The sequence below is a fragment of the Camelus bactrianus genome, chromosome 12 (assembly GCF_048773025.1).
Source record: "Camelus bactrianus isolate YW-2024 breed Bactrian camel chromosome 12, ASM4877302v1, whole genome shotgun sequence".
Taxonomy (NCBI): Eukaryota; Metazoa; Chordata; class Mammalia; order Artiodactyla; family Camelidae; genus Camelus; species Camelus bactrianus.
In genome coordinates this window covers 11,848,176-11,872,321 of record NC_133550.1, presented here as the reverse complement: position 1 = coordinate 11,872,321, position 24,146 = coordinate 11,848,176, and the positions used below count along the sequence as shown (strand labels likewise).

The 24,146-nt window shown below is 56.4% G+C and overlaps 3 protein-coding genes across 11 annotated transcripts in view; 1 reads left to right on the top strand and 2 right to left on the bottom strand.

The window, feature by feature from the left end:
* Positions 1-16,840, top strand: ANKRD52 (ankyrin repeat domain 52). The gene is made up of 28 exons (XM_074374679.1): positions 1-160; positions 471-554; positions 1,010-1,088; positions 1,288-1,358; positions 2,369-2,569; positions 3,093-3,180; positions 3,325-3,467; positions 3,755-3,967; positions 4,227-4,305; positions 4,618-4,732; positions 4,927-5,009; positions 5,111-5,228; positions 5,440-5,508; positions 5,695-5,835; positions 5,915-5,995; positions 7,084-7,195; positions 7,402-7,473; positions 7,730-7,931; positions 8,180-8,267; positions 8,345-8,462; positions 9,027-9,246; positions 9,437-9,524; positions 9,632-9,715; positions 9,821-9,966; positions 10,182-10,264; positions 10,459-10,541; positions 10,713-10,804; positions 11,236-16,840. The coding sequence occupies exons 1-28, from the start codon at positions 134-136 to the stop codon at positions 11,484-11,486; spliced, it is 3,231 nt and encodes a 1,076-aa protein (XP_074230780.1). The 5' UTR covers positions 1-133; the 3' UTR covers positions 11,487-16,840.
* On the bottom strand, positions 16,794-22,116 carry SLC39A5 (solute carrier family 39 member 5). Of its 5 annotated transcripts, none has more exons than XM_010963857.3 (12): positions 22,020-22,107; positions 21,263-21,331; positions 20,619-20,972; positions 20,239-20,422; positions 19,259-19,421; positions 18,939-19,108; positions 18,577-18,717; positions 18,122-18,218; positions 17,874-18,032; positions 17,611-17,691; positions 17,305-17,495; positions 16,794-17,058 (listed from the first exon to the last, which is right to left on the bottom strand). In XM_010963857.3, the coding sequence occupies exons 3-12, from the start codon at positions 20,900-20,902 to the stop codon at positions 16,915-16,917; spliced, it is 1,614 nt and encodes a 537-aa protein (XP_010962159.1). In that variant the 5' UTR covers positions 20,903-20,972; positions 21,263-21,331; positions 22,020-22,107; the 3' UTR covers positions 16,794-16,914. The 5 variants fall into 5 exon arrangements, with proteins under 5 accessions (XP_010962159.1, XP_010962161.1, XP_010962162.1 ...); XM_010963859.3 differs by having other exon boundaries at positions 21,263-21,320; positions 22,020-22,105; XM_010963860.3 differs by lacking the exon at positions 21,263-21,331 and having other exon boundaries at positions 22,020-22,116.
* Positions 22,117-22,287: 171 nt separating this feature from the next.
* NABP2 (nucleic acid binding protein 2) overlaps positions 22,288-24,146 on the bottom strand; it is a 5,061-nt gene continuing 3,202 nt past the window's right edge. For all 5 annotated transcript variants that reach the window (XM_010963864.3, XM_074374682.1, XM_045523274.2 and 2 more), the window contains exons 6-7: positions 24,062-24,125; positions 22,288-22,806 (exon numbers count right to left, since the gene is read on the bottom strand). In XM_010963864.3, the coding sequence (XP_010962166.1) occupies positions 22,607-22,806; positions 24,062-24,125 (264 nt within the window). In that variant the 3' untranslated portion in view covers positions 22,288-22,606. The remainder of the gene's footprint in view (positions 22,807-24,061; positions 24,126-24,146) is intronic.

Below are 24,146 nucleotides of genomic sequence, written 5' to 3'. Positions count from 1 at the left end.
CGCCCCCCGGTAGGCGGGGCCGCGCTCTCCCCGCAGCCGCCGCCGCAGCCGCCGCCTGGGCCGCCCCGTGTCCCCGGTGGAGCCGCCGCCGCCGCCGCCGGGAGCTCGATGCGGACGGAGCCCGGGCCGGGCCATGGGGATCCTCAGCATCACGGACCAGGTCAGCCCTCCTGCCCTTGCGCGCTTCCTCCTTCCAGGGCCGGCCGCCGCCGCCACGCGAGCCCGGGGATGTGCGGCCTAGGCTGGGCCCGAGCCCGGGGCTCCCGCCCCGCCCCACGCCGCGCTCCCCTCAACCGAGCCGGTGTCCTTGGGGGCCTGGCGACCGGCGGAGACACCGCGGGAGCCCCCTGCAGCTAGGACCCCAGAGCGGAGCCCCTCCAGCGACGCCCCCCAAACCTGGTGCCCCCCCGCACCGCTCCCTTCCCCGGTTCTGCTCCGGCCCGCTCCCTGAACGCCGGTTCTCCCTGCAGCCGCCCCTGGTCCAGGCCATCTTTAGCCGAGATGTGGAGGAAGTGCGTTCCCTCCTCTCGCAGAAGGAGAACATCAATGTGCTGGTGAGTTGGGATCGGGGAGGATGGCGAGCCGGTAATCTGGGCCCTGGTGTTCTGGACCCCTCCCCACCAGTGGGGCGATTCCGTGTCTCCTCGGCTTGGGTGAGGCCACAGCTCTTTCCACCCTGGGATGGGCGACTGCTCCACATTCGGGGATGGAGAGCAGGTCAGACTTGGAGCACAGACCAGTGGAGCTGAGGATGCCCAGAAACGGTGTTCTCTTCTGAACCATCCGTGTCTGCAGCGCCCCCACCTCTCCTGGAAGAAGGAGACTCCGTCGCGGGCGCCGACCCTCTGACTCCACCCTCCCTAGGTGCTTGCTTTGACCTAGGATGGAGGCTTAGGAGGCTGCAGAATCTATGGGAAGAGGTTCTGGGGAAAGGCCTCGAACTCTAAGACTTGAGCTGGGGTCCTGGATAGTTCACCCCCACAGCTGCTCCTCTTTTCTGCCTTCCCAGGACCAAGAGAGGCGAACCCCACTGCATGCTGCTGCCTATGTAGGCGATGTCCCCATTCTCCAGTTGCTACTGATGTCAGGTGAAAGTGGGGAGCTGGAAGGTGTGGCGCCAAGGGAGGGGGCCTGAGGGAGGAGCCTTCTTTTCATGTCCAGAGATTGTCCTCTGGTGGTTGGTCCAGACGAGGTTCCATCTCCATCCAGATTCTCTGGCCTGGTTACTGGCCTCCTTCCCTACCTGCTCTCCACCTCCCACCAAAAGTGCAAATTATATCCCCACAGGTGCTAATGTCAACGCTAAGGACACACTGTGGCTGACCCCTCTTCATCGTGCTGCTGCCTCCCGAAATGAGGTACTGGCCTCCCACCTCCCTTCACCCTTCCAAAGAAGATGAGTTGGTTAAAGGTGAAAGATAAGGGTTGGAGAGTCTCTGTCCTCTGCCCTACAAACTGGTCCTCCCCCAGGTAGGGAGGAGACCAGACCTCGGCCCCTCCCTCCTACCCCTAGAACTGGCTGGTAAGGGGGAGCTAAGTGTTGCCAGCTGATGTGACGTCAGAGTAGAGCTTAACACTGGGCTGGCAGACTGTAGGGGGCCCTGCTGCCAGGCCTGAGTGACTCATCCCTCCCTGGGGGGCCACCTTGGAGTCTGATCCCCCCTGGGCACTGAGATTACTTTCCTTGTGATGGAGGGATGAGGGTAGTGATCTTTTGCATCCCTGCCCCTCAAACAGCATGAAAGTTGACAGCACAAGGATGAAACATTCCTCATCAGCAGGGTCCTTCAGCCCTGAAAAGTGGGAAAAGGAGATCTTCCTCTGGCTTTGTCAGTCTCTTCCCTGGCTCCAGCCACCAGGGGGAGGGACTGAGGCCAGTGGGTGGAGTGGGTGGTGATTAGGAGGAGCATTGTAGCCTGGGTTTTGGAAAGAAACCAGTATCTGTTTGCTTACCTAGGTAACGGAAATGACTTTGATGCCTATAGAAGGGCTGAAGGCATTAATGCAGCAGGAGCATTTATCTTTTCCCAGAAGTGGTGGGGGATTGGGATCCTCCACGTGTGTAGATTCGCTTGGTAGTAGCTCTACGTGTGGGTGAAGATTTTCAGGGTCTGGGTTGGGGAATGATACTAGGTGACTGGAGGAAGAGATCCACGTTTTCCTCAGCAAGGTGGGGAAGGTTTTAAGCTCTAAGAAGATCCAGAAGATGGGAAGTAGGTGTTGAGAGGCTAGGTATGTTGGAAAAATGAAGAGACTCTGCTTGCAGGGTGCGGAGACAGGGCCACGTGTGCTGTGCTGACCTCCTCTCCCCTCTGTTTCCTGTTGGTTTACCTCCTCCCCCTCTCTCTTCTCCCCTGCCCCCCAACAGAAGGTGCTGGGACTGCTGCTGGCACATTCAGCAGATGTGAATGCCCGGGACAAGCTGTGGCAGACACCATTGCATGTTGCTGCCGCCAACCGGGCCACCAAGTGTGCTGAGGCTCTGGCACCCCTACTGAGCAGCCTCAACGTGGCTGACAGGAGTGGGCGTAGTGCCCTGCACCACGCAGTGCACAGTGGGCATCTGGAGGTGAGGACTGCTCCAAGTCCACGCCAGCCTCGTGCCTTTTCCCTTCCCTTCCTGCTCACCTTCCCTGGCTTCCGGGCCATGAGGCCTGGGGGGAAGCAGCCCAGATGATTATACAAACACTTGGGTTCAAGCACCAAATGAATGGTCAGGTTCGATTGAAATTCTTGACTTGGACCTCAAGAGGGTGATAAAGTCTCTGAAGTTGCATGGAACATGTTTGTCTACATGCCTTTTTCTGAAGTGAGAGTCCTTGTCTTTCAGCACGTTTCGAAGACTTTTCTTAAGAGTTTAAGGACCACCAGATCACCTGAGAGACTCCCTTGAGTTTACCTCAGACTTCCACATCTACCTGGGATCTCCTTAGTGCCTGCTTTCTCTGTCCCCTCTAGTTCTCTAGATTGTGCTTCCCAAGAACAGAGATGTTAGGCTGCCTCGGCCTTTTCAGAGGCTGAGGGCTCTGCTCTTAGGGACGTTGAGGACATGAACCCAGCTCTGAACAGGAGTCTCTCATATCCTGATACAGACGGTGAACCTGCTCCTCAGTAAGGGAGCCAGCCTGAATGTCTGTGACAAAAAGGAGCGGCAGCCTCTGCACTGGGCAGCTTTCCTAGGTGAGAGAAGAATCATGGGAGGAGCAGACATTGGACATTTGGGATTCCTAGGGTAGAAATGCGGGGGTTGCAGCCTTTGGAGAGAGGTGCTGGGGCATTAGAACTTGCCCTCCACCTCCTTGAGAGCATATTCTCTCTTCCCAGGGCATTTGGAGGTCCTGAAACTGCTGGTGGCACGGGGAGCAGACCTAGGCTGCAAGGACCACAAGGGCTATGGGCTGCTCCATACAGCTGCTGCCAGTGGCCAGATTGAAGTGGTGAAGTACCTGCTCCGGATGGGGGCTGAGGTCAGGGTGCTGGGCACGGGGGCTGAGGCTGAGGGTACGGAGGGGGAGGTCTCACACAGTCTGTTAGGGAGATGAGGTGTTGGGATTGCTGCTGTGCTTTGGGGAGGTCAGGAGGATGTGGTAAGAGGGTCTGAATAATGCTTATTGGAAGCAGTAGTGCCTTCAGTCTTTGGGTTTGGAACCTGAGGCAGTTGTTGGATTTCTGGGGTTCTCTAGGCTGCCTGTGCTGGCTTCCATTTTAAGCTGATACCTCCCTTATCCCCTTACCCTCACCCCTGGAAATCCAGATCGATGAGCCCAACGCTTTTGGAAACACAGCTTTGCACATCGCCTGCTACCTGGGCCAGGATGCTGTGGCTATCGAGCTAGTGAATGCAGGAGCCAATGTCAACCAGCCGAATGACAAAGGCTTCACACCACTGCATGTAGCTGCCGTCTCCACCAATGGCGCGCTCTGCTTGGAGCTGTTGGTCAATAACGGGGCTGATGTCAACTACCAGGTGCCTGAAGGGATGAGTCTGAGACCAATGGGGAGAGGAACCTGGCTCTGGGGGCCCTGACCGTATCATCCCCACTGGATAATTCTCTGGGGAACTGTCCACTGCCTCCTGGGCTGATCAGACCTTCCCAGGGACCCAGGAGGGTGTGGGCTGAGAAGATGTCCACACGATCACTCCGTTCTCAGAGACATGTCCTTTGGAAGGGGGAACAGGGCATTCTTCATGCTTTGCACTAGAAAAAAATGCCATGTTTCCACAGAGCAAAGAAGGGAAAAGTCCTCTGCACATGGCTGCCATCCATGGTCGTTTTACCCGCTCCCAGATCCTCATCCAGAATGGTACGGACTTGGGAGATTTTGTGATCTCTTCTCCTCCCCACCAGAGAACCCCTCCCTAGAAACCCCTTTCTTTCCTCATTCCGTCTCCCACCCCGTCTTCCAATCAGGATGGGCACCTGGAGCTCTGAGCAAGGCACCTGTGGAAATGGCCCTGCTCTGCCTGCCCAGCCCCCTCAGGCTCACAAACAAGATAACACGTGTAGAAGGCTTAGCCTGGCCCCTGGCACATAACAAGCACTCAGACGGCAGCTAACTAGCGTAAGTGGTCGGAAGCCTAAGGTCTGAGTGTGTGGGTGTGCATCCCCCCTTCAGGCAGCGAGATTGATTGTGCCGACAAATTTGGGAACACGCCACTGCACGTGGCCGCTCGCTACGGACACGAGCTGCTCATCAGCACCCTCATGACCAACGGCGCGGATACCGCCCGGTGAGTCCAGCCCCCGACCCCACTTCTGGGCTGTCTCAGGTCTGAACAGACTGCTCACGTCAGACCTGGAGAGACCACGGAGAAGCTTCCACAGCGAAGCTCGCTGTCTCCTGGGCTGGTGGGAGGTCCCAGAAAAGAGGTCTGCAACTGCGCCCTCCTTGACCTGAGGCCTGAATCCCTCCACTCCTCCCCAGGCGCGGCATCCACGACATGTTCCCCCTGCACTTAGCTGTTCTCTTTGGATTCTCTGACTGTTGTCGTAAGCTTCTTTCCTCAGGTATGAGCTGACTGGTTCGGGGCTTGGGCAGGAGGGAAGAGGCCTTTCCCCACTCTGCTCAGTGCCCTCACGTGGGATCTGCGGCTGTTCTGGCCCCGCAGGTCAGCTGTACAGCATTGTGTCTTCACTCAGCAACGAGCACGTGCTTTCAGCTGGGTTTGACATCAATACGCCTGACAGCCTTGGCCGCACCTGTCTTCATGCTGCTGCTTCTGGAGGGTGAGTTCTCTTCCCTCTCTTCCAGGTCTTGAGAGGAGGGCCTGTCGGCAAGGGTCTGGACCCCTCCTTTCCTGCCCGGAGCTCTCCCCTCTCACAGTGAGAGCAGTCGTGGCAGAGAGGGCTGTCCGGTTGCAACCTCCCTCAGCCCCTCCCTGGGGAGAAGCCAGAGGCGCTCTTTCCCTCCCTAAACCTGCGTCCTCCTTCCTTCCAGGAATGTTGAATGTCTTAATTTGCTGTTGAGCAGTGGAGCTGACTTGAGGAGGAGAGACAAATTTGGAAGGTGTGCTGATGTGCAGGGGTATATATACATAGGGAATATCTGATTTGAGAGACAAGAGATGGAGGGTGGGGTGGGGAGTTGGAGACTAAGTGAGGAGAACATTACAAAGCAGCTTTTGGCTGCACATCCAGTTGCATTTGGCTCTGCCCCTGATTCTTTTACCTACCCTCTTCCACTTCTCCCCAGGACCCCACTGCACTATGCAGCTGCCAATGGCAGCTACCAGTGCGCCGTCACACTGGTGACTGCTGGGGCAGGCGTCAACGAGGCTGACTGTAAAGGCTGCTCTCCCCTCCACTATGCTGCTGCCTCTGACACCTACAGGAGGTGAGACGCCCACCTGGTTCTTCTCAGCACCCCCCCCACCCAGGCTCCCCCCAGACTTCTTCCCTCTCCCTCCCCCCAGGGCGGAGTCCCACTCATCTTCCACCCACGATGCTGAAGAGGATGAGCCGCTGAAGGAGTCCCGCAGGAAGGAGGCCTTCTTGTGAGTAGCTGCGGAGAGCCCTGGGGTGCGTTCTCCCAGCAGTGCTGACTCTGGTCCCCTTGTTCCACCACCACCACCACCGCTGCTGCCCTGCGCCTGAGCTTAGTCCTGGACTATGCACTGTGGGCGCAGGAGACACAGTTCCTTCCCTCAAGGAATGATCTTGAAGGAACTAGATAAGCCGAACATACAAATTCATTAGTTTATTCCACAAGCATTAATTGAGTATTTACTTAATAGGTACCAAGTACTGTGCTAGGTAGTAAGGGTAAAAGATGAATTACCCCAAATTTCTGCTCTTTGAAAACTAATAATTTGTTGGGAAAGATAAGCAAAAGGGCACTTATACACTCTAACATAAGATATTAATAATAGGGGAAACGGGGTGAGGGATATATGGAAACTCTGTATTATTTTCACAGGTTTTAAAATTAAAGGCTTCTTTAAAAAAAAAAAAATCCAAGAGGCTCAGCTGTGTGACCTTTAGCAAGTAACTTAACTTCTCTGTGCCTCAATTTCTTCAATCATAGCAGGGATAAGAATAGTATCTACTTCATAGGATCATTATGAGGATTAAATGATTTAATACACATGGCGTACTTAGAGCAATGCTTGACACATAGTAAATACCGTATTAATATTACTACTAGTACAACCACAACAACCTATGCGAATGGTGCCAATAGAGTACAGAGGAGGAGGCACCTGACTGGGAAGGTTGGGAAAGGTCTCACAGAGGAGGAGATTCTGGGAGCGAGTTTCAGATGAGTCGGACTTTTTCAGATGGGCTGGGAAGAGAAAGCAGGGGTTCAGCATGCCTGGAGATGGGCGAAGAGTGTGTCAATCAGCAGGTTGGTAACTGATGATTGTGCTCCAGGTTCTCTAGGAGAGCATTCAAGAATAAAGGAGGGCATTGAAGCCAGGGCAGACCTGGTGGGTCTGGAGCTGGAGTTGAATGGACAGGAGTTAGTCTACCAAGAGCAGGGGATGGGTGTTGGCCAGCTAGGCCTGGAGGGGCTCCCTCACCCTCTCCTCTGCCCCTCCCTGGCTGGGCCTGTCCCTGCCTCACAGTCTGTTCCTGCCCCCAGCTGTTTGGAGTTCTTACTGGATAACGGTGCAGACCCCTCCCTGCGGGACAGGCAGGGCTACACAGCCGTGCACTATGCAGCTGCCTATGGCAACAGACAGAACCTCGAACTGGTATGTGTGGGACCTGGCCTGGAGGTGGGGAGCAGGGCAGGGCACGGCCCACAGTCTACCTTTGTGTTTGTGGATTCTCAAACCAAGGGATGAATCAAATGTGGTCTCTAGATCCAGGGGCTAAGGGGATTGCTGTAAGGGGGTCAGGAGTAAAATGTTGGGAGTACCAGAACCTCAGCACCTACTGACTGTTCTGTCCATTGCAGCTCTTAGAAATGTCCTTTAACTGCCTGGAGGATGTGGAGAGCACCATTCCAGTCAGCCCTTTGCACTTAGCTGTGAGTCCCAGGTCTTTTCCTTTCGCCTTCCTTGTCCCTACCTGCCCCATGCCTACACACAGCTAGAAGCACCCGTGAGTCGGTCCTTGCTTCCGCCTTCTTGTAGGGATGTGTTATGCAGGCAGGGGTCTGGAGAGAGGCCCGAGGAGCCCACAGCTGGGCGCAGGCCTGCTGCCTGGAGTCTCCCCATGGGCCCTGAGAGCCAAGTAGGGGCAGTGTCCTGAGCTGTTTCCCTTGGTTGCCTGTGCCCCTCCAGGCCTACAACGGTCACTGTGAAGCCCTGAAGACACTGGCGGAGACGCTGGTGAATCTGGATGTAAGGGACCACAAGGGCCGGACCGCGCTCTTTCTGGCCACTGAGCGAGGCTCTACTGAGTGTGTGGAGGTGCTAACGGCCCACGGCGCCTCTGCCCTCATCAAGGAGCGCAAGCGCAAGTGGACACCCCTGCACGCTGCTGGTGAGCGCGCCCTTCAGGCTGCTCCCTCCCCTTGCCACCCACCCCAGACTTCAGAGACTGATCCCCAAATCCCTTCTGATTGGGACCAGGCTTGGGAGTGGAGTAGGGTGAGGGGAATGGAAACTTCAAGTACTGATTTGCAGCCTTCTGTCCCAGGTCTTCCCATAGCCTCCACGCTCAAGTCCTTTATGCTTTACCTGGTCTCCTCCCCCTCACTATGCCCTGACACAGGCCCCGTTTCCTCCTAGCTGCCTCTGGCCACACTGATTCCCTGCACTTGCTGATCGACAGTGGGGAGCGAGCTGACATCACAGATGTCATGGATGCCTATGGACAGTGAGTGTGGGCCGGGTGTGGGGTGCAGGTTTCCCGTCCCTGCCGGGCCCTCACCCTTTCTCCTGCCCACTCTGTAGAACCCCACTGATGCTGGCCATCATGAATGGCCACGTGGACTGTGTACATCTGCTGCTAGAGAAAGGATCCACCGCTGATGCTGCTGACCTCCGCGGCCGCACTGCCCTCCACCGTGGGGTGAGTGAGCTCCTAGGTGGGTCACTCACAGATGGGCCTGGATAGGGAGCACAGGACCCACCAGCAGTAAGACATCAGATTGTCCAGCAAGTGGGCCAGGATCTTGTGCCCATGGTCTTAGTGGGCCTTACTGTGTCTGCTCCAGGATGCATATCTGACATCTGTAGCTAAGAGCCCTGATTACCTTGCTCTATAATCACATACGGCCACCTGCTCACTGCCCAGACTCTGTCCCAGGATACCCGGCTGGCCCTGTCCCGTTAGATAACGATGTCACTACCTTCCCCACAGTCACCTGTCCTATAGCCGCCTCCTCCTCGTCCCCTGGGATTCTTTGGCCCCTTAGTCTCCCTCTGCAAAGGGCCAGGATTGACTCTCACCATCCTGATTGTCTGTTGGCATAGAATCAGGAAAGGAGACGCTGCTCCCTAACACTTAGAATCATTGCTGTAAAGATGGGTTGGAGCCTTGAAAGTGATTCTTCCTCCTGAGCCAGCCCTGGTGACTGGCCACTGGAAACAGAGTAGCTCCTCACCCTCACTCACACCCCCATGTCACCCACAGGCAGTGACTGGCTGTGAGGACTGCCTGGCTGCCCTGCTGGACCACGACGCATTTGTGCTGTGCCGAGACTTCAAGGGCCGCACCCCCATTCACCTGGCCTCCGCCTGTGGCCACACTGCAGTACTGCGCACCCTGCTGCAGGCTGCCCTTTCCACAGATCCCCTGGATGCTGGGGTGGATTACAGCGGATACTCGCCCATGCACTGGGCCTCCTACACTGGTGTGTTTCTGGGGCCTCTGGAGGCACAGCCATGTGTGTGTGTGGGGGGAGCAGACAAGGACAAGTGGGTTGAGGGAGGGACCTGGGTTGATCTGGAAGTGGAATGGAGTGTCAAGAGATGGGACAGGACAGACGTGGGGGACTTTGTTGTTGTTTCTCTCCATCACCACTCTTCCCTCCTCGTACCCAGGACATGAAGATTGTCTGGAGTTGTTACTTGAACACAGCCCGTTTTCATACCTGGAAGGAAACCCCTTCACTCCTTTGCACTGTGCAGTGTAAGTCCCTTCCTACACCCTAGCCCTTCTCAAGGCTCTGTGATCTAGGCTTAGGACAGGCAGTCTGTTTCCCCTGCCCCTCCCACTCACCCTTCCTCTTTCCCCAGAATTAATAACCAGGACAGCACCACAGAGATGCTGCTGGGAGCTCTGGGTGCCAAGATTGTGAACAGCCGAGATGCCAAAGGACGGTGAGTGTTAGGAGCCAGGGAGAAGCCTCCGTTGCCTCTGGCTTCCTCTTCACTCGGGAGAAAGGGCCTTCCCTGTTTCACTCTTCCCCGCCCCCCGCCCCCCAGGACCCCTCTTCACGCCGCTGCCTTCGCGGACAACGTCTCTGGGCTCCGGATGCTGCTGCAGCATCAAGCTGAGGTGAACGCCACTGACCACACTGGCCGCACTGCGCTCATGACGGCGGCTGAGAGCGGGCAGACCGCTGCTGTGGGTGTGTAGGGGCCGCGTGGGAAAGGGAGGCGCTCCCCTGGGTTTTCACAAGATGGGTCAGCCCTGCCTGTGGGACTCAGGATACAGGAGGCATGTCTTTAGCTCTTTCCCCCTCTGCAGAGGGGATGCAAAGTGTGTGCAGATAGGAGGGTGGAGAGCCAGGATGGTGCTGCCCTGGAAGGGAGCGTCAGTCTGCTCTGCCCCTTTCCCTTGTAGAATTTCTGCTGTATCGAGGGAAGGCAGACCTTACTGTGCTGGATGAAAACAAGAACACTGCCCTCCACTTGGCCTGTAGCAAGGTACTGCCTGGGCTGCTGGTAGGGTCCATGCTTGGTGAAGGGGGCTGGGTCTGGGGACCGAGAGCACGCTCAGTGGAGGGCAGGATTGTCCAGCCTGTCTGACTGGTGGAATAGCTTTTTGTCCCCCTGCCATGCCCTCAGCTCCTACTGTCGTGCTTCCACTTCACGAGCCCCCACCCCGTTCTCTCCCTCAGGGCCACGAGAAATGTGCCCTCATGATCCTGGCAGAAACCCAAGACCTTGGCCTTATCAATGCTACCAACAGTGCGCTGCAGATGTGAGTGCATGGGGAAGGGGGCTCCTGGCTGGGGGAGGCAGGTGGGTAAAGAAATTGCTGTCCACATCCCAGGGGCAGCGCACAGGATCCGCTCAGCACCCTTGCTCCCGTGGCTGGGGGTGGCAGTGCAGCAAGCTGCCTCCACACTCCTTCTTTTTCCTTTCTTCCAAGGCCACTACACATTGCTGCCCGGAATGGTCTAGCTTCCGTGGTGCAGGCCCTGCTGAGTCGTGGGGCGACAGTGCTGGCTGTGGATGAAGAAGGTGGGTGGGGTCCAGAGGCCCCCGCCTCTCCCAGGTTTGGGGTCAGAGATGTTCTTCAGGAGGTGACTTCTTAACCTTACTGGTTGAGAAACTGAATTTTCTTCACATGGGAAGTCTTCAGAGCAAGGCTCCAACACCAATACGCTAGCGTCTCTGAGGGGAGTCTGACGGAACTAGGTGGAGGCAGCGGAGTGCTCAGGAAGACCTCCCACACACCTCAGTGTCCCAGCCTCCTGACTATCGGCTCTGCCCTTTACCCCATGCCTGTCAGCCTCCCTGGGCCCTCATAGCCCCTGAATTCTGACCATGCTGGGTCTTGCCTGCCTTGGCTACCCTGCACAGATAAGAGAGCTCAGGGCCTGGGGTGGGGGGGTGGAGGGGGACTCAGGGATCCAGGACCCTGGGGCTCAGTTCTCTGCTTTGCCCTGCAGGTCACACCCCGGCATTGGCCTGTGCCCCCAACAAAGATGTGGCAGACTGCCTGGCCTTGATCCTTTCCACCATGAAGCCTTTCCCACCCAAGGACGCTGTCAGTCCTTTCAGCTTCAGCCTGCTCAAGAACTGCAGCATCGCGGCAGCCAAGACGGTGGGTGGCTGCGGCGCCCTGCCCCACGGGGCCTCCTGCCCCTACAGCCAGGAGCGGCACGGCGCCATTGGGTTAGATGGCTGCTACTCCGAGTAGCCCCTCCAGTGTCCCTCTCCCTGCCGGTGGCTTGATATCTTATTCTATTTATTTAGAAAAAGTCTATACATTTAGGGCACTTTAAAGGAGAACACGACTGGGTTGGGGGGCGGAGGGGGGAGAAAAGCACTGGGGAGCAGCTGCTCACCCCTTTGCCACACCATCCTGGCCTGGCAGGGCTCTGGGACTGACAGGGAGCACCCCGGGCCCTTGGTCCCCCCAGGGCAACCCCTTCTGCCAAGTGTCCCAAAATGATTGCTCAATGCCTGGCTCCCCTTCTTTTATCCCCTCTCTCAGTACCCCTTTCTGCTGCCAGCTCCCTCAACTCTTCCCTCTGACTCTCCGCTCTGTCCCCTGCCCCTGCCAGGCAGATCCCTCCCTCTACTTCCATACCCATCACTGCCTCCCTGCTCAGCTGGCCCCTCCATCCCCGCAGCAGTGAGAAGCCTTAATTTCTGGTACTGTGTGAGCACTCTGGGGGTGTCCCCCTCCCCCTTCAGGGGCAGCTAGTGGACGAGGGGGGAGGGTATTTAGCACTGGGGCCTGGAGCTTTTCCCCCACTTCTGTTTCCCATCACCCCTAAAGTTCAAATGCAAAACACTTGAAGCAGCAACTACTGTACCTGGGCCCCAATCCTGCACTCTCCCTGGCTCCTCATATGCAAATCAAGGGCTGGTTCTGCCCCCACAGCCTGCCCCGCCCTGCTTCCCTCCCTGGCCTGGCCCCCTGACCACGCACTTTAACCTTGCTTCTTTCTTTTAACTTCTTTTGGGAGGGTGGAGCCTGTGGCCATTCCCCCTCTGGCTCTCCTCTCCCTTAACTTTGAGGCTTGTCATGAATTTTTAAGTAAGCATTTTATCCTTTAGGGGAAGAAACAAGTTAATTTCCTGCCCATTTCAAAACCACAGCCCTAGTATGTCCTCTGTGTTTCAGGCATGTGTTTGCATGTGTGTGGAGGGAGGGACCATATTCTTCCTCCTAGGCCCCCTAACCCCACAGCTCCTCTGTGCCCCGTCTGCCGCCACCTTCTATTAGGTCCAAGAGTACCCACCGCCCCCAGTCACTCCTGATCTGAAGCCAAAGATGGTGGGAGGGGCAGGGCAGACTAGGGACCGTGGCTACTTAGGGACCCAGGCTTCCCCTCTTGTGTGAGGATGAAGTTCTGATCTAGGGAGCGACGAATAGACACTGAGGCTTGGTTCCTGCCTTCCCAGCAGCGGGGAGAGAAGGGATTGAGCTAGGGGCTGCACTGAGAAGATTCCTAAAAGTCGCACCCCGAAAGCCAAACTGGGCTGGAGTGAGGAGGGGGCAGTTTTCTCTCTAAATGTAGCATTGCATTTGGCCCTGGTCCCTTCAGATGCCCTGTCCATCCATCTCCTAGCCAAGCCTCCTGGACAGTTGGACCTGCTCCTGCAGCCCAGTGTTCCCTTCCTCACACTCAATACCTCAGCCAGGGGCCAAGACACAGAACTTGAATAGAGGTCATGCCCCCTCCGCCCCCACAGTGCATCCTTGCCCAGTTTGGCTGCCATCAGTATTGTCCCCTGAGAACTGGACAGGCTTCGTTTACACAGAACAGGGTCTCCCCCTGGGGGTCCCTCAGCCTCCTTCCCCCACCCATGCTTGCTTTATTCATGATCTTACCCCCTTTTCAGTTGTGTTCCCTGCAAGTCTTGCCACTCGTGCTGAGGGTGAGTTGAGGGGAGAGGGGGGCATCCCAGTGACCCCTCCCCACCGACTGACACCCTTAGCCATACCTCATGCTGGTTCCCTGAAGCCTGGGGGTGTTTGTCCAAGTCCTTGTTCTTTTTGTCGTGGTCCCTTTTTATCCCCTTTCTCTCTGTGTCTCGCTCCCCTCAACCCTCAGTTCCTAAACCATTTCAAAGCTTCCAAATGACCATTATTGGTGAGAAGGATTGTGCAGTTTTTAGTTTTTATTTTTGTTTTCGAAGCCAAAGGGCCTTGCGACGCCCCTCTTGCCCACCTCCCTTCACACCCTATCCTCCCCTATACGACAATCAATGTGACCTCTCTTAAGGGCTGCAGCCCCCACCCCCAACCCTGCTGGTTCTGCAAAGCTTGCCCCCAACTTCAGTTCTCTCTCCTCAGATCTTCCCGTTCCACCCCCCTCTGCCTTCTCATTTTGGTGCTGGGAATTAGCTGTTGGGGGGCAGGGGAGTGGAGAGATGGGTCCTCCAGAGAAGACACTCGGGGTATCAGTCGTGTTCTCCTTTATCAATGTTTGGCGACGACAGGAAGAAGCTGAGTATTGTCAGGAGCCCCATCGTTGTGCTAGATGAGATTTCTGGTGGCTGCCCGTTCCCTGCTGCGCCTTCAGCACCCGTCAGCAGTGCTGGGGCCAGTTGTGGGGAGTCCTCTGTGCCTCCTCGTGTGGTCTTGAGGAGGCCTGGGGGATGGGCAGCCTCCTGTCCTTATGCCAAAGGAAACCCCACACCCTACCCCAGGCTCCCCAGCCCCTAGTGTCTTTGAAGCATTTTGACCATTCTCATGGCCACTGCATATTTATTTTAATGTTAAGTTGTTTTTTTTTTTAAACCTCTTTGACTTAAACGGGTGTGGAGAAGTAAAACAGGCAGAATGCCCCCCAATCTTAAGGGGGTAGGGTGGGGAGGAAACATCTTCCCTTTGCCCTCCCTCTCCCCCTCCCCCTCTCCCCACCGCAGCTCTAAAGCACTTGCTTCAAGTAATAAGCACTTTTGAGAAAAGGCCTATTTTAAGTGAGGACCCTGGGTGCAGCCCCAGGTCCCAGCAAAGGAGACAGAGCGAGGGCTACATAGGAGACAGGGAAACAGACGTGGGAATCAGAGGGCGAGATGAAAAGAGCCAGTTTTTAGTTTCTGATTTTTGGGGAGCTGTTTCTGATTGGGCGGTGGCTTTGGTAGGGTTGTGTACTATCCTTCAGAAAAACAAATGGCACAAACTGTGGGTCCCAGGATGGACCAACAGACCCAGGTCACTGCCACTGTCCAACTGAGACTGACGGGCCACCTCCCCCGCCCCGTGGCCCCCTGAGCCATAGGACTGCTGAAAACCACTGAATGTACAGCCCAGGTTGGGGTGGGGAGCAGCCTCTGGGGGAGGGGGCTTCTCCTTTTGTTTGGTGCTGTGGGGGGTGGGAGAGATGAGACTGAGGGACTGCCACCCCACTTAGACATGTGTTCCTTGGGGTGGAGGGGCTGAGGAGGGCTTGCCTCCCTCTCCAACCCCAGCCATGGCCCCTCTTCCTTCCTCACCCCTATCCGTTTTGACTGTAAGTCCAGCTCACCTTTGCCTTCAATATGTAACCAAAGGAAAACTCAATACTGTTTCCACCGCTGTCTGCCCACCCGAGCACCTTCTTACTCCCCAGACTTAGGAGGGGAGAAGGGCGGGGGTGGGACAGGGGGTGGGGGCCAGAGTGAACGGTTCTACAGCTGTACCCCCAAAGCCTCCTCTGGGGTCTTGGAAGGGACCCTGGGAGAGGAGGTGTTGGGGCCAGGCTGGAGGGACTGGGAGCAGGCATGCTCAAGATCTTGTGCACATGAGTGTGACTTCGTCTGAATGACTCCAGTGACTGCGCTCCAGAGGGAGGCCCCTTCCTCCTTCCCTCTCCGCCATTTCTCACCCTTTCCCCGCATCCAGTGTTCATCCCCCACCTCCCCTTCCCACCACAAAGGAAAATAGCCTTACAGACCCTAGCCCAGAAACCCTCCTCCCGGGGCACACCAGCACGGGGCCCCATCCTGCCTAGTTTGAACCCTACCTTTTAAGAAGGAGGGATAAGGAGCAAAGCAGCCCCTTCCCCTCCAATCGCAGCGACTCCAGCCCTCCGCGGCCCAGACTGGGCGAGCGTGGAGGTGAGGAATCCTTGAGGACCAAGCCCAGTGGTCTGGGAAGAGGGAGGTAGAGAGGGAAGGGTCTGACTTGGGGACCCCCTCCTCCTGACCCAACCCCTAGAGAAGCGACCAAATCCCAGAGATGGGAGGAAGCTGGGGTGGGGAGGGTCTGCTCTATGAATTACTTGAAGGTACTGACTCCAAGGCTGCTGTTGCCCACTTAGGTGTGAGGGGGACACTGTCACTGCATTTGGGAGGGCGGAGGGTGGCGGGTGACGAGAGGATCTGCCCTTGGCCCTCGCTCACTCCTGCTAGGCCCTTTCCCTGAGGAGCCTGTCTTTGTCCCCAGGGAAGCCAGGGCGAGCCTGCCCCTCCCACCTCCATCCCTCACTCTGGGCACCCTCTCCAATTGCACTAAAGTAGCTGTGTGCCAGTCTTACCCCACACGACACAGGGTGGGGTCTCTGCTTCCAGTCCTTTCTCCCCACTGCCTCTGCTCCCGTCCCGGACAATCTCCTTGATCCCCTGTATTCCTGGATAGCTCAGCTTTGTGTGTGTGTGTTTTGGGGGTGGGGGGTGGGTTCTGGCTGGAGTGGGTTTGGTAGGGGTTTGGGAAGGGCTAGGGGAAAGATGGAGGATGCATTCTTCTACCCCCTTCCTCAACTCCAAGCCACAGAAGCCTGGGAGGGAGGGTGCCTACTCTAGCTGCCGTGTGTCTTGCAGATGTGCCAAAATGGGGGTGGGGGGAGGGGAGGGTGCCTGGCAGAGCGGCCCCCAGGGTGACTCTCTCAAAGCAATACAGTTCCTCCTGCCTGGGGGATGGCAAGACAGGGGAGAGGGTTGGGTTAGGCACCTGGGGGTTCCCTGTGTACAGCTGTGTATTTTCAGGGGTGTTCTCTGTCTGGTACCCGCTGTGGGCGTCTCTGTGTGTGTGAACCTCCCCTTCCCTGTGCCCTGCATGACCTGTGATGCTGCAGACACCACCATCCTGTGTGCAGGGGTGTGTTGGGGGCACTGAGGGGCATGTCCCATGTCCTGTTGCACCCTCCACCCTGTGACCCATGTACTCGGTTGTAGGAAGTAAAGAGAACTGAGCACAATTCACTGGATTCTAGTTGAATCTTTCTCTAAGCAATGTTCCCCTTCCTGCCCTTCTCCCTGCCCTGGATCCATCTGTGGTGCTAGTGTTGGGGTTGGGGGTGATTAATGCTGGTGGGCAGCAATAAAGGGCAGACCTGCCCAGATGCCTGTATCCCCAGGGTGCTGAGGGCAGCAGGAAAAAGTGGGGACTTCAGTGCATTTGCCCCACCCCTCCCCCTCCTCCCTGGGCTAAAGCACAATGCTCTCCCCGCAAATCGCAGATCGAAGCACCCTGCATCCTCGAGGCCCCTCCCTCCCCCCCTTTGAGCCCTCCTCCCGCCACATCCTGGTTTTCTATGCTGTTTTGGTGCAAGTACAACTGTCGTAGTCATGGCTTTGGGATGGGTTCTGTTTATTAAAATCCTATTGCTCCTACTGGCCCTGTGTCCCGCTTCCATTCCTGTGGTTGGGGGGAAGGAAGGGCAACCTGGACGCCTTTCCACTGGCCCCCATCAGCCATCAGAGACCAGGGGCCACAGCCGCTCCTCCAGCAGGGCTATGGTGAGCATGAGGCTGCCCCCCAGCAGCAGCCCCAGCCCCTGCAGTAGCACGTTGAGCATAGGGAGGGGCTCAGGTGGATGAAGCAAGGCTGGGAGCTGAAAGAGAAGAACAGCGTCAGGATCCTGGCCTGGTCTCTGCCCCTGAAACTCCAGACGAAGATGTCAGAGTGTCAGCAGCCCCACTCAGACCCCTCCAAGCCCTTGTTTCTCAGACACTTGCAGGCCTGTGGTCCAGCCCCCTGCCAGGTGGCCACCGTGAAGGCGGAGGGACCGACACGCCCTCTCCTCCACACCCACCTCCCCGCTTCCCTTGGTCTGTCTGTACTTCCCCACACCTCTCACCATGTCCACAAGGGCCACATAGAGGAAGACCCCGGCAGTGGCCCCAAACACCCAGGGAGTGAGGGGGATGGGGCCCAAACTGAGCCCCACCCCCAGGGCTGCACCCCCCAGTCCCAGGACTCCAGACACCAGGCTCAGCAGCAGCAGGCTCCGGAAGGGCAGGCCTGCCTGGAGCAGCATCGCAAAGTCACCTGTGGGGAGAGGACAGGGCTGTCCCTCAGCCATGTCACCCACCAGCCTCCAGCTTCCATCCCTTGCAAGTCTGTCCTTTCTGAAGTCCACCCCACATGCTTCTGCCATCCCTACCCAGTTCGTGAGGCAGCTCATGGCAGAAGACTGCTATGGTGGTGCTGAGACCACTGGAGAAGCCGTCAGAGAAGGCAGCACCTGGGGTGGGCAGGATTGGAGGTGGTCAGTCCGAAAGGAAGCTTTCCCCAGGGGCAGGGGCCTGGGTTCCCTCTGTGGTCCTCCCATCCCCCTTTCCTGGTAGCCCTCTCCTAGCCCCAGCCAGTAGCTGAGAGCCCTGCCTTCTCCTTGGACCTCACTCCTTCCATCCCCTCCCCTCACACCTATGGCCAGCCCGTCAGTGAGGTTGTGCAGACCGTCTCCCAGGAGGACCATCCACGTGATATTGGTGCCACTGCCACTATGGTGCCCATGACTGTGGCCTTGGTGCCCAGGAGGTGCTGGGGCCTGGCTGTCCTCCCTCTGGCCCTGAGCCCCTGGCTCTGCAGAAAGGAGGACAAGGAGCAGTGTTGGTGGCTGCAACTGAGAGCGAGGAGTCAGGGGCCTGCTCTTCATTTTCTCCTCTGGTCACCTGGAGCTGCCTGTAGGGGCTGAAGTGCCATCCCACTGACGTTTTCCGGGTCCAGGTCTGGTGTTCCAACATCCTTTCTTTTCCGTCGGCAGTATCTCTGAAATGGGAGGGTATCCCTCTTGGTGGAGGAGGCAGCAGAGCGGGGACTAAGGAGAGGCCAGGCTACCAGCTGGGAAAATGAACACCCGGTTCCACCTCTGGTACTTGGGGGTGTTCTTTGGCCTCTGCTCTCTTCCCAGGTTGGCACCTCCCTGTTTCTTGCTGACTTGAACTCAGAGAGGAGGCCAGAAGTCCTAGGTCTATGCTGAGGAGCCCCCACCCACTCCCTGTTGTCAGGTCCTGCAGTCAGGCAAACGGCAGAGCCAGGAGCATGCTCAGCCCTTCACCTCCTGGCTCGAGTGGCCATTTCTAGGACTCTGGTCATGGCAGAAAGAGGGAAAAAGGGTGTCACTCACTGGCCCGAGCCCTCGGCGCCGCAAAAGCCCTAGCATGTTCTCCAGCACGAAGAGCAGGAAGAGACCACCAAGCACCGACAGTCCTGGTCCCAGGTCCTCCTCTGGCCTCCCGCCAGATCCAGCGTGCTGCCCTCCATGTGCCTGACAGAGAGGCAGTCAGGGCAGACTCTGGAAGCCCCGGCACCCAACACCAACCCCCTCCTGAGTGGGAGGTGGCGAGCCTTCACGCATACGCTCTACCAGAAGGCAGCTGTAGGCTGAAGCCGGGGTGGGAGAGAGGATGTCCTATGGCTGGGAACATCTTGGATTGTGGAGGCTGTCCACCCCTGGGGGCAGGGGAACAAAGAAGGGACTTCACGTACATGTGGCAGCAGGTGTAGCAGCGCATCCCCACAAAGAGTGCCCACGGCCAGGGCCCCCAGGAAACCCAGCAGGGGCCGCAACAGACGAGGTCCCAGGAGCCGCAGCAACAGCAGGGAGAGGGGAGTGGGGAGGCTGAGCAGCAGAACTGCCAGGGCACTATGAACCAGAGCTGGGGAGAATCAGGGGCTGAAGTTAGGCAGGGCTGGATGGAGGCCTCCTTGGAGGTGAGGTGGGGCAGAGATATGCTGCAAGGGGAGGCAGGACCCCAATGAACCCTCTTCCTCGGCTTGGGGCCCACCACCCACTCTCACCCACTGACCAGACAGTAGATCCCCTGGGGGAGTTGGGGCTGGGGTCTGGATGCAGACACGGCTCTCAATCTGATAAAGCAGGGCTGGACACAGCAGAGCAAATTGACGAGGGGTCAGAGGAGCAGCAGGGCTCAGGCCAAAATTGACCAGCAGCTGGGAGCCATTCAGACACTAGGGGAGTTGAGTTGGAGGTCATACATTGGGGAAGTCTGAGAACTGTGACTCAGATCTTTAATGTCTGCCCTTCCATTGTGTGGACTCCTGGGTCTCTCCCAGGGTCCCATTTGTTCACTGGCAGTGCGTCAGGGACTGGGGACAGTTATGTATAATCAGTGTGTGTTAATTATTAGTGAATATTCAATCCAATGTAAATATTCAATTCAGTGTGAATTGGGTGCTAGTGAACATTGCCACCAGCTCCCTCCTTCCCAAGCCCTTGATGTTTCATTGATTTGGTGATGGAATTGGTTGGACAACTAGAGCCCTCCATCCCGAAATCTTAGAAGGGAAAAGAACCTAAAATGCCATGTACCCTTCCTCTCAACAGCCCTGTCACTCGTTCACCCAGCCTTCGCTGGAATGCTTCCTGTGATGGGGTGCTCACCCTTACCAGGCCTGCTTCGTGGCTGGTTTTGGCTGCCTTCTGGTGTACGTGGAACAAGTTCACTGGCTTTCTGGAATGAAGACAGCCATCTACCCCCTGCAGGCCTCCTCTCCAGATAACCAACGCCAGATCCTACCCTGGGCTGCTTCTCTGAATTCTCTGCTTTGCAAAATGTGGCCCCTAAACCAAGTCTTGGAGTTCTGAATGTGGGTTTATCTGTTCTGAGCCCAGAGGGAACATATTTCTACTGGAGTAACATACCCTAAGATCACACCTGGATTTTTTTTTTTTTAAGTAACCATTTAAAATTACTGACTCTCTAAACATTTTAGGCCATCGAAATCCCGTGACTCATTCCCCCTCTCTAGAGATCATCAGACTCACATCCTCATTCAGATGATCAGCCAGTGAATGGTCCAGCAGCAGAAGCCTGTGAAAGAGGCCCAGGCCCGAGGGGCCTGGCCCATGAGGTGGTACTGGGGCCTCTGGCTCCTCCAGGTCGCCCCACCCTGAGGGATCCAGCGGCAGCCCTGCCCAGACATCCACACTCAGCTCAGGGTCTTGTGGCCTAGAATGGATGGGATAGCCAGTCAGACTCATGCTCTTTTAGAAAGGGGGCTTGCAAGGATACAAGGAATCAGGTTCCGAAAAATCTGTAATTCCAGGAATCTGATTTTAGGGAGCAGAGATGGGCAACTGCAGACTGAGTCAAGCACTGAGAAGAGCTGGGGTGTGACATTTTGGGGTGGGGTGGGGGTTACTACCTGTGCGTGAAATTGTCTCCAGCTGGGGGTATAGCCCGGCCAGCTGGCGGCCCATGGTGTCCCAGGTGGAGGGCCTGAACTCGGCCTAGCCCCAGGCTGTGGAGCAGCCGCGCCAGGCCCCCTGCAGTCAGCGTCCCATTCTCCCCGTACAGGCCAAACAGCTGGGCCAGGTAATGGTTCTGCTCCTGCTCAGCAGGGCCCAGGTTGGGGGCTGAGCCCCCTCCCCAGCCCAAGGACACCCATACACACATGCCAGCCAGCAGATGACTCATGGGGGACCTCATTATTGGGGGGACCGGGTAGAGGCTCTGGTCACGGCTTCTACTCCCCCAGGAGCATCCTGAACACTGTGCCCTGGAAGAACAAGGAGGAGGGGCTGGGGCTCCTGCTCTGCCGTCCCTCGCAGGACCTGGGGAGCCCACACACCTCAGACTGCCCCCACCTCAAATCCAGCGGCAGCCCCTTCCTTCCTCCCCCCAGTGCCACCTCCTGAGCAGCACTTGTTTGCCAGTTCCTAGAGCACCATCTCTGAACCAGAACACTCCCCTTACCTGACCCAGAGCTGACCATCCCTCCCCTGTTCCCCAAACCTGACCCCTCAACCTTGCCTCACCTCTGTCCCCCCTCAATCCCCAGGGCCTCACCCCCACTGGCAGTGTGAGAGCTGTCACTTCAGGTCCGTGGCAGGCCTTGCTGTGGACACTAAGAGGTTCCTGAGTCAGGAAGGGGAGCTGGGCTCAGCCTCCAGCTGCCCAGGTAGATTGGAGGCCACGTCAGGCAGGGGCTGGATGGACAAGCTCCCCACACCCCCAGCCCACCTGCCTGGGGGCGGGGTCAGGGGAGGGGCCAATGTGTGAAGGCTCACATCAGATAGGAGTTAATGGTTCACTGGTCTCTGGGATGGGGGAGTCAAAGGTCAGTCTTGGCTGGGCCCCTGAGTAGGGAAGGGCCACCCTCTGCCCCTAGAAAAGCCACATGGCTAAGAACTGGGCCTGATCTTCTAAATAATTTGCACACATACCAGCCCAGCTAGTACCATCTTAGCCTTTCCCTGTGTCCACTCCCACCCCACCTGCCTGACATCAGGCACTGGGCTTCATTCATCTCCACCCCCATCCCCACATTCCCTGGGAGGGTGGGACCCAGGTGTCCCTAAGCTGGAGAAGAAAGTGAAGAGGCAGATTAAGGGGCCACCTCAGATGTATAGGGCAGAAATTGTTTGTAGAACTTCCTCATCCCAAAAGAGTAAAAGCCAGAACTCTGGGAATCGATGACCAAGAAAAGGGAAGCACTGGTGGGAAAAGAAGTATCTGGGTCCCCTTCATAAGTCTGACCTGGTTTAAGATCAGGGAGCATAGTCTGATTGGGGTGATTGGTCAAGGGGGTCGAGGTTGGCATTACCTGACAGCAGGAAACAGGAAGAACGCCCAGAGGAAGAGGGACACAGCCTTCTTGGTTCCAGCCTTGGGAGGGGGGTAGGCAGGCAGGCGGACAAGGGTCACCAGCAGGGAGGGGGCAAGGGAGGGGCGCTGCCTTAAAGGGGCAGGCCTGCTTTGCCTAGGCCTTACCTGCAACCTATCTCCCCTCCGCCTCCTAGGGACACCCCACCCTCCCAAATGCCCAGCTGCTGATCTCTTCACTTTCTCATAAACAGCAAAGGAGTCTAGTACAGAGTGGTAATGTTTATTAGGAAGGGGATTCAATTCGACTTCCACATCACACGCACAAGAAACAGACTGTAATTGTCGTTTCTACAGAGGAAGGAGGGCCCTGAATTCCGGGGGACAGGCAGCTTCAGCTGGACAAGGAAGGGAGTATGGGCTTAGGGTGGATAAGGCCACTGTTCACCAGCCCTCCAGTGAAGTTTAGTGGCTAAAATACTGCTACAACCCCCCTGCTCCCCAAAGCCAGCAGCCCAGTATAAAGCTGTGTTCTCTAGCAGACACCTGGGTTATAGTTGGTGGGGGGAAGGGAGGAAGAATGTCTTGCTATCTCTTGCTGCTCCTCCGGGTTTCTTTGCCGTTACTGACAGGGTTGCTGGAAGGGCCAGAAGGGCCAGCAGGCGTGTGGTTGGGCTGGCTTCGGGTAATCCGGGTGCTGGGAGGGTGGGAGGGAGTGTGAGGGGGGTGCGAGCCACCACCAGGACCCGGTGGGGCACTCAGTCCATTCCCGTTCTGGCTCTCAGAGGCTAGTTGTGGGAGAAGGGGAAGAAACACAGGAGTTAGAGAACTGAGGTGGGAAAGCTGTCTACCCGCAAGGCCTCCCTCCCTGCTCCAGGAAGCAGCAGTCTTCACCAAGCACAACTGTGCACTGATGTCATGGGAGCAAGTGCAAAGAACATTAAGTTGTAGGAATGCAGCCCCAGAGAAGACATTTTTGACAGTTGCTACGTGAACCCTCATATGATATTTTTCCTCCTTTATTCATTTCTGTATTGTTGGGAGTCAGACCTAGAATTAGCTGTTTAGTTCTAGGCTCAAAGACCACTGACAAAATATCCCTTGACCAAAAGTGACAATAAAACTGGAGAAGCATTGGGAAGGGAAGGGCCTGAAGTTTCTGTGTTTAAATATAAGAAGGATCTTAAAAAAGAAAAAGAAAGAAAAAGGTGTGGTGTGTATCATGATGAAAATATAAATAAGAATAAGCAAAAAAACTATTGTACATACTCTCATGCCCCCAAAATAATGAGCAACATTTCTGTGTATGTTTTCAGCCTTTGATGGCTTCCTTAAACTACCTGAGCTGTGTCTATCACGATCACTGCACTCAACCAAAGTATATTATAACCGTCACCTGTGGGACTGCTTCCTTCATGGACTACAAGCTCCTAAGGGAAGTGCTGTGTTTTTCCCTTGGCATTCCCCGTCAGGAAATGCTTGTTACATGAAGGCAGAAACCTGCCTCTCACATACATAGGGCACCAGGGACCGAACCATATTCTAGATTTTGAGTTGGAAAAATCATAACCCTGAGGGTCAAGGCCTAGAAGCAAAGTCTAGTTTTAAGAAGATTGGCAACCCCGAAAGGGAACTATTTAGCGTTTACAGCTGTGCAGTGTGGACTCCATGTTGTCATGTAAGTAACACGCTGTATTAGAATTGTGTGATGAATCGAAATGGGCAAGGGGAAAAGGGGCAAGGTTCTTCCAGAGAAGAAACAGAGAGGAACAAGCAAAATGAATGAGGGCAATCCGTGTGGAGAAACTGCTCTCATTTTTGCCTTTGAGTGGTAGTGGCAAAAGGGAGCTCCACCAGTGATAGAAACATGTCCCTAAATATTTTCACCCCAGAGACTTGCAAAAGAGCTGGGAGAAGAATCAGGTGGAAGGGGATATATTGAGGAAAGAGAGATTTGGAAAAGGGAAGAGGGCAATGCATCTTTCCAGGCTGTGGAGATTAGGAGAGCAAAGAGGACCAATGGGTGGGAAGGAACAGGTTTACCTGTAGAAGTGGCAGGGGGTCCGGTGGTAGGCTGGGGAGCCGTGGGGCTGCTGTCGTTCTGTACCTGAAGGTACAGATGGCATAT

What these genes read in the sequence shown, in the direction of transcription:
- ANKRD52 (XM_074374679.1), top strand. Translation starts at nt 134, where the DNA reads ATGGGGATCCTCAGCATCACGGACCAG. An exon ending in CCAGTTGCTACTGATGTCAG is followed by an intron (nt 1,089 to 1,287) that starts GTGAAAGTGGGG and finishes ATATCCCCACAG; the next exon opens with GTGCTAATGTCAACGCTAAG. An exon ending in GGGCTGATGTCAACTACCAG is followed by an intron (nt 3,968 to 4,226) that starts GTGCCTGAAGGG and finishes ATGTTTCCACAG; the next exon opens with AGCAAAGAAGGGAAAAGTCC.
- SLC39A5 (XM_010963860.3), bottom strand. Translation starts at nt 20,902, where the DNA reads ATGAGGTCCCCCATGAGTCATCTGCTGGCTGGCATGTGTGTATGGGTG. An exon ending in CCCAGGGGATCTACTGTCTG is followed by an intron (nt 19,109 to 19,258) that starts GTCAGTGGGTGA and finishes GATTCTCCCCAG; the next exon opens with CTCTGGTTCATAGTGCCCTG. An exon ending in TGAGCTGCCTCACGAACTGG is followed by an intron (nt 17,496 to 17,610) that starts GTAGGGATGGCA and finishes CTCTCCCCACAG; the next exon opens with GTGACTTTGCGATGCTGCTC.